At 44.4% G+C, this 8,109-nt stretch overlaps 1 protein-coding gene across 1 annotated transcript; it reads left to right on the forward strand.

Moving 5' to 3' along the window:
- The first annotated feature begins 5,332 nt into the window (after positions 1-5,332).
- On the forward strand, positions 5,333-5,688 carry LOC121441009 (oligosaccharyltransferase complex subunit OSTC-like). The gene has a single exon (XM_041642141.1). It carries the CDS (start codon positions 5,333-5,335, stop codon positions 5,639-5,641), a length of 309 nt encoding a protein of 102 aa, XP_041498075.1. The 3' UTR covers positions 5,642-5,688.
- The last annotated feature ends 2,421 nt before the right edge of the window (positions 5,689-8,109 follow it).

Raw genomic sequence — 8,109 nt, forward strand, 5'->3', positions numbered from 1 at the left:
CCTTTAAAAACAAAATGAGCTGTAGCCACATGTTCATCAAGAGTCCAGGACACTGGCCTGCTTAAGTTACTATCTTCAGAGATGGCATTCTGTACAACTGAGAAGGCATGGTCCTAGTGATCAGGAGCTGTGCTCTTAAGTCAATGATACAGGTTGGTTTTGGGGTTTGGGAAACTGGTGAAATTTATTCATTTATTTTACATCCTGGCTGCAGTTTCCCCTCCCTCCTCTCTTCCCACTCCTTCCTCCATCCCCTTCCCCAAATCCACTCCTCTGTTTCTGTTCAGAAAAGGGCAGGCCTCCCATGGGTATCAATAAAGCATATCAAGTTGTGGGGCTAAGCTCCTCCCATTGTATCAAGTCTGGGCATGGCAGCCTAGTATGAGGAACAGAACCTAAAAACCAGCCCTGCTCCCACTGCTAGGAGTCCCACAGTTTCATAACAGTTGACAACTAGTTAATGAAGTTAACTTCTCAAAAGTTTGAGGTATCGAATGGTCAACTAACATAAAACACTAAGTTGATTAATGTCTGAGCACCTGTAGACATGTGTGAGTATTACATGTCTGTGCACATCCACAGCTCCCACATACATGTGGGATGCCCTCATGCCTCACCTTGTTTCCCTGAGACAGGATCTCACTGCAGCTGGGGCTAGGGTGGTAGTCAGTAAGCCCCAGAGATTCTCCTGTCTCTGTCCCTCACAGTGTTGGAGTTACAGCCTGTGTGTGCCCACACTTGGATGTTTATGTTCTAGAAATTTGAACTTAGGTTTTTATGCTTGTGTAATAAGCACTCATAGCTCCTGAGCCACATCCCAGCCAAAATTAAGCTTTTAAAACTAAATTTTCTAGGACTAGGGAAATGGCACAGTGTGTAAACCATTGGCTAAGAATGAGGACCAGACTTGGTTCCCAGCAGCTGTGTGAACAGTTGCTGTGTGGGTCAGCCTCCTATAAATCCAGCACTCTAAAGAAAGTGCAGATGAGATCCTAGGAACTAGTTGGTGAGCCCAGACTAGCTGTGTGGACAAGTGAGAGACCCTGCTCCAAAGAATAAGATGAGTGTGATGGAGTGACTGATGGTAGCCTTGGGCCTCCACAGGAGCCAGCTCTCACCCTCCATGTGCCTACACACATGTGTGTGTGGGGGGACAACTATGGCTTTTCTGAACCATTATGACTATGCTGCTGAAATTAACCTAACCTGAGAAATGTTAGGGAAAGACACTGTAGACTTTTCAGGCAGGATGATTATGGAGGCAACATCACCAAATATCAGTTGAAAAACTATTACTGATAGATTAATTGTTTGAAGCAGCAGTGATGGCTTATGCCTTTAATCCTAACACTTGGGAGGCAGAGGCAGGCGGATCTCTGGGAGTTCAAGGTCAGCCTGGTCTACTGAGCAAGTTCCAGGACAGCAAGAGCTACACAGAGAAACCTTGTTTCAAAGATCAAAAAGGTAGTTTGAGGAAAATTTAAAGTTCCATTTACAACAGAAATGTAAACTCCATGCTACAGATATGAGCTGGAAGGAAGGATGAGTCATGAAAAAGGCTACATATTTTTTTTGTGTGGTTTTATTTTATTTATTTATTTATTTATTAAAGATTTCTGCCTCCTCCCCGCCACCGCCTCCCATTTCCCTCCCCCTCCCCCAATTAAGTTCCCCTCCCTCGTCAGCCCAAAGAGCAATCAGGGTTCCTTGCCCTGTGAGAAGTCCAAGGACCAGCCCCCTCCATCCAGGTTTAGGAAGGTGAGCATCCAAACTGCCTAGGCTCCCACAAAGCCAGTACGTGCAGTAGGATCAAAAGCCCCAGTGCCATTGTTCTTGAGTTCTCAGTAGTCCTCATTGGCCGCTATGTTCAGAGAGTCCAGTTTTATCCCAGACTTTTTCAGACCCAGGCCAGTTGGCCTTGGTGAGTTCCCAATAGACCATCCCCATTGTCTCAGTGTGTGGGTGCACCCCTCGCGGTCCTGAGTTCCTTGCTCGTGCTCTCTCTCCTTCTGCTCCTGATTTGGACCTTGAGATTTATGTCCGGTGCTCCAATGTGGGTCTCTGTCTCCTTTCATCGCCTGATGAAGGTTATTATTCAGGAGGATGCCTATATGTTTTTCTTTGGGTTCACCTTTTTTATTTTATTTATTTATTTATTAAAGATTTCTGTCTCTTCCCCTCCACCGCCTCCCATTTCCCCCCCCCCTCCCCCAACTAAGTCTCCCCCCCCAGCCCGAAAAGCAATCAGGGTTCCCTGTCCTGTGGGAAGTCCAACGAACCCCCACCTCCATCCAGGTCTAGTAAGTTGAACATCCAAACTGCCTAGGCTCCCACAAAGCCAGTGCGTGCAGTAGGATCAGAAACCCATTGCCATTTGAAAAGCAGTGTGGCGGTTTCTCAGGAAATTCGGAATCAACTTACCCCTGGACCCAGCAATACCACTCTTGGGAATATACCCAAGAGAGGCCTTATCATACAACAAAAGTATATGGTCTATGATGTTCATAGCAGCATTGTTTGTGATAGCCAGAACCTGGAAACAACCTAGATGCCCTTCAATGGAAGAATGGATGAAGAAAGTATGGAATATATACATATTACAGTACTACTCAGCAGTAAAAAACAAGGGCTTCTTGAATTTTGCATGCAAATGGATGGAAATAGAAAACACTATCCTGAGTGAGGTAAGCCAGACCCAAAACGAGGAACATGGGATGTACTCACTCATATTTGGTTTCTAGCCATAAACCAAGGACATTGAGCCTATAATTAGTGATCCTAGAGAAGCTAAATAAGGAGAACCCAAAGAAAAACATATAGGCATCCTCCTGAATATTAACCTTCAGCAGGCGATGAAAGGAGACAGAGACCCACATTGGAGCACCGGACATAAATCTCAAGGTTCAAATCAGGAGCAGAAGGAGAGAGAGCACGAGCAAGGAACTCAGGACCGCGAGGGGTGCACCCACACACTGAGACAATGGGGATGTTTTACTGGGAACTCACCAAGGCCAGCTGGCCTGGGTCTGGAAAAGCCTGGGATAAAACCGGACTCTCTGAACATAGCGGACAATGAGGACTACTGAGAACTCAAGAACAGAGGCTACATATTTTTAAGTTGTTTTTATTGAGCTATATATTTTTCTCCGGTCCTTTCCCTTCCTGCCCCCTCTGTAACAGGAGGAATGGGCTGCTTGTTGTCCTGGCTGTCCGGCTGTCTTACACCCGAAATAATCACACGGAAACTGTATTCATTTAAACACTGCCTGGCCCATTAGCTCTAGTCTCCTATTGGCTAGCTCTCACATCTTGATTTAACCCATTTCTATTAATCTGTGTTCACCACGAGGTTGTGGCTTACTGGGAAAGATTTAGCATGTCTGACCTGGCGTCTCCATGGCTGCTTTCTGACTCTGAGAATTCAGTTCTGTCTTCCCTGCCTACCTAAGTTCTGCCCTATCAGGCCAAGCAGTTTCTTTATTGAATAACCAATGAAAGCAACACATAAACAGAAGGACCCCCTACACTACCCCTCCCTTTCTGTCTTCTCCCATGATCCCAATTCACTCAGGAGATCTTGTCTTTTTCTACTTCCCATGTGGATTAGATCCATGCATGTCTCTCTTGGGGAGCTCTTTGTTGTCTGGGTTCTTTGAGGTTGTGAATTGTAGGCTGGATTATCTTTGCTTTAGGTCTAAAAGCCACTTGTGAGTGAGTACATGTGATTTGTCTTTCTGGGTCTGGGTCACCTCACTCAATATGATGTTTTCTAGATCCATGTATTTACTGACAGATTTCAAGATGTCATTATGTTTTTGTTTGTTTTGCTGTGTAAATTACCATATTTTCCTTATCCATTCTTTAATCGAGGGGCGTTTAGGTTGTTTCCAGGTTCTGGCTATGACAAACAGTGCTGCTATGAGCGTAGGTGAGCACATGTCCTTGTGGTAAGATTGAGCATCCTTTGGGTATATACCCCAAAATGGAATTGCTAGGTCTTGAGGTAGGATGTTTCCTAATTTTCTGAGAAATTGCCATACTGATATCCAAAGGGGCTGTGCCAATTTGCACTCCCACCAGCAATGGAGGAGTGTTCCCTTTACTCCACATCCTCTCTAGCATAAGTTGTCATCAGTATTTTTGATCCTGGCCATTCTTACAGGTATAAGATAGAGTCTCAGAGTTCTACAAGATTTTCAAAAAAGAACTAATACCAAAACTCTTCTAATTGTTCCACACAGTAGAAACAGAATGTTGCCAAACTCTTTTTACGAGGCTACAATACCCTGATACCCAAACCACATGAAGACATTACTAAGAAAGAATTATAGACCAATCACACTCATGAACTTTGATGCAAAAATACTCAATAAAATAATGGCTAATCGAATCCAAGAATACATCAGAAAAATCATCCACCATGACCAAGTAGGCTTCGTCCCAGAGATGCAGGGATCATTCAACACACAAAAATCTGTCAATGTAATATACCGTATAAAGAAACTGAAAAATACATAGCTCAATAAAAACAAAAAAATCTTGTAGAATTCTGAGCTGAAACTATCTGGTCCTGGGCTTTTATTCATTGGAAAACTTTTGATGACTGTTTCTATTTCTTTAGCAGTTATAGGTCTGTTGAATTTACTTATCTGGTATTGATTTAATTTTGGTCAGTGATATTTATCCAGAAAATTGTCCAATTCCTTTGTTTTCCAATTCCTTGGAGTTCAGGTTTTCAAAGTATGACCTGATGATTTTCCAGATTTCTTCCATGTCTGTTGTTATGTCCCCCTTTTCATTTCTGATTTTGTTAATTTGGATATTCTCTCTCTGCCTTTTGGTTAGTTTGGATAAAGGTTTGTCTATTTTGCTGATTTTCTCGAAGAACCTTTTCTTTGGCTCATTGATTCTTCTATTGCTTTCTTTGTTTCTGTTTTGTTGATTCTCACGCTACATATTTTAATGGAGAATATGAAATACTTGAGTAGACAAAACAACCTGTATTCCTGTCTTTTTTTTTTTTTCTCTCTGTGAGACAGAGTTTCTCTGTAGCTTTTGGAACCGGTCCTGGAACTCACTCTGTAGAATAGGGTGGCCTCAAACTCAGAGATTTGCCTGCCTCTGCCTACTAAGTGCTGGGATTAGTGCACCATTACTGCCTAGTTCATATTCCTATCTATTAGAAAATGATTGTTTGTGTTTCCGGGCAGCACGGGAGGCTGGAGGCCAGAGGGCTTGCCATGCTGCCGCCGACATAGAGACTCTGTACCAAGTCCCATTTTTAATACTTGAATGCCCCAACCTGAAGCTAAAGAAGCCGCCCTGCGTGTGCATGCCGTCGGCCATGATGGTGTACACCCTGGTGGTGGTGTCTTACTTCCTCATTACTGGAGGAATAATCTATGATGTTATTGCTGAACCTCCAAGTGTTGGCTCAAGGACTGATGAACGTGGACATCAGAAACCGGTAGCTTTCTTGGCTTGCAGAGTAAACGGACAGTATATTATGAAAGGGCTTGCATCTAGCTTCCTGTTCACAATGGGAGGTTTAGGTTTCATAATTCTGGGCCGTTCCAATGCTCCAAATATTCTAAAACTCAATAGGTTTCTTCTTCTCTTCATTGGCTTTGTGTCCTGTTGAGTTTCTTCATGGCTAGAGTATTCATGAGAATGAAATTGCGGGGCAACCTGCTGGGTCAGTGCCTTTTGAGAAGAAACAGTGAATCCTGGATTGGCTCCTGTTAGTGAAGCTTTTAAGGCTGAGCCACTCCCTTCTGTGGCATGGAGAAGAGTGAAGAGCAGAGTTGAAGCAGCGCTGAGCATACGAAAGCTAGGACTGGAATTGATGTATCAGAGACAAGTTCATTACGGTATTTTTCTGCTGACCTATTCTTCTGTACCAACTATGTTAGGTGGCATTGTCTTTTTAGTTTTTTATTTCCTAAAGAAAATAGACTCTATTTCTAATACGCTGGTATTGAATAAAGTGATTATTTTTTACAACCCTCCCTATTATTTTTCGGACATGATATTTCTGATTTTCAGAAATTAATACAAATTGAGAAGTATATCGTGAGAGCTGAGATTCTTGGACAACTGGTCAGTTCCTCCAGCGGTGCTTTTCCTTTAAATGGTGTGTGTGGCACTCTGCCATTTCAGACACACACGGGAGACTGTTTCCTGGACAATATGATGTATGAAAGGAGCAGAAATAAATGATTTTTCTAATTAAAAAAATGATTGTTTATATGTCAGTTTGTTTCAAGTAGATTAATCAATTTACATTCCAGTTGTTCTAATATAGGCTATGGGTAAAAGTTAAAAATAACAGTGGCTTATGGAAGGTTGAAGTGTCTTGCTTTTCTTGAAGGGGACCTGCTGTGGGTTGCCAGCACCCACAATGTAGCTTACAACTGTCTAACTCCAGTTTTAAGGGATCGATCCATCACCCTCTTCTGGCCTCTGGCACCAAGCACGCGAGTGGTAGCAAATACACACATGAACATTGGTCTTAAATCTGAACAGCTGACGCAGGGCCGCTGAGCACGTCACCATGTCACAGGCAGCCCCCTCGAGCCTAGCTACCCAGGGAAGAAGGAGGGAAAGCAGGAGGCTGCTCGGTTCTGCCTCACAGCAGCCCTGGAACTGCTCTGTACCAGTCCTACTGATTAAAGCAGCCCTGGGAACTTCCAGTTAGCTTCCAGGAAGGGTGGGGTTTCGGATGGAAAGCTGGGGGTTCTGTTGTGTAAATGCCACGTAGGGCACTGCAGGCAGATCCAGAAGTGATTTCACCCACTCTAGCTTAGTGAACCAGTGAGTTTGTTGGGGTCACTTACCAGAGCATAACTCAAAGGCGGTTGCCTCACCAGAAAGTGCACCCCAGCGTGGTGGCCACTCAAGAAATCTGCATCCCTGGAGTTTCCTGCATAACCTCTTGGCTCCTTGGTACAGCACATCTGCCCATAAACTGCTTGTCACATAACCCCAGGGAGAGACTTTGTGAATCGAGTAAGATTCTGAGCTCCCTACACTTGCTGAGTCTTAAGGCCCTCTCTGTAGGAAGGGATGCTTCGATTCGGAGGCAGTGGCTGGCTGCACAAGAGGTTCTGTAGGAAGGACAGACAGCAACACCATTAGGTCAATGCAGTTGCAGCTGGCTCAGGAATCCGCGTGCAAAGGCAGCTTACAAAGCAGTGAGGACAAGGAGCTTCTATTTCATAGAAAACAGTGCAGCAAGAACTCCCAGAGACGCACATCAGTGGTATGTTAGAGTCATTGGGGAAAACAGCTGAAGAAGGAGCTAAAGACATTGCACACAATGCACAGAAATTTCAAGTGGATGGAGGGGCACACAACAGTGCTCAAAGTCACTTCTGGTTTCAGAACAGAGAATTTTCTAGGCAAGATCCACACCCCAGAAGTCCTAAGGAAAAAGTGACGGATTTGGTACATTAAAGTTAGTCAGAAGCTAAACAGCATGGTCTACAGCTGTAAATGTAGCGTTTGGGGGGCTGGGGCAGGAGTGTCAAGGGCCTAGCTTGTGAGTTTAGCCTAAGGGTGGCAGGGATGGGTGCTGAGGGCCAAAGATAGCGTAAGGAAATGGAAGAGTAACAGAAGGAATGTTTGGAAATGCAGGTGAGTTTATTAAATCATTGTCTACAGTTAGATCAGAGATCGGCAATGGCTTCTGTTGGTGAAGAAGTGTCCTTTCCCAGATGCAGTGGGCAGTTTGGATTTAGCTGTGTCTGTAAAGAGGACACAGTTGCTGAAATTCTAAGGTCTGAAGACCTAGGAATGAGGGGAACTGTTAGCTTCCAATCGAAAAGGTACGGGAGCTATACTGAAGCAAATGCTTTTGTGTTCTGACAGGAAGATGGTGCACCGCTTTTCATAAAAGAAATCCACCCCGTCATCCATGGCAGGATGCCCTCCAGCACCAGAAATGATCAAATGGGGCGGGAGGCGGGCACTGGTTTAAGAATTGCTGAAATCTCTGTAAGGCTGGTCTTCACAGCGCTCCCGGTAGTGACAGGAAGCTGGAAATAGGCTCATCAGTGAGAACAATGGCTAAGTGATGGGACAGGCATGCTCCAGCCACTGGAAAGAAGT

The sequence above is a fragment of the Microtus oregoni genome, unplaced genomic scaffold, assembly GCF_018167655.1.
Source record: "Microtus oregoni isolate MIOR12 unplaced genomic scaffold, Mior012 000072F_ref0000427, whole genome shotgun sequence".
Classification (NCBI taxonomy): domain Eukaryota; kingdom Metazoa; phylum Chordata; class Mammalia; order Rodentia; family Cricetidae; genus Microtus; species Microtus oregoni.

Bases quoted from the DNA above. Each gene is read 5' to 3' on its own strand.
- LOC121441009 (XM_041642141.1), top strand. From the start codon at position 5,333: ATGCCGTCGGCCATGATGGTGTACACCCTGGTGGTGGTGTCTTACTTC.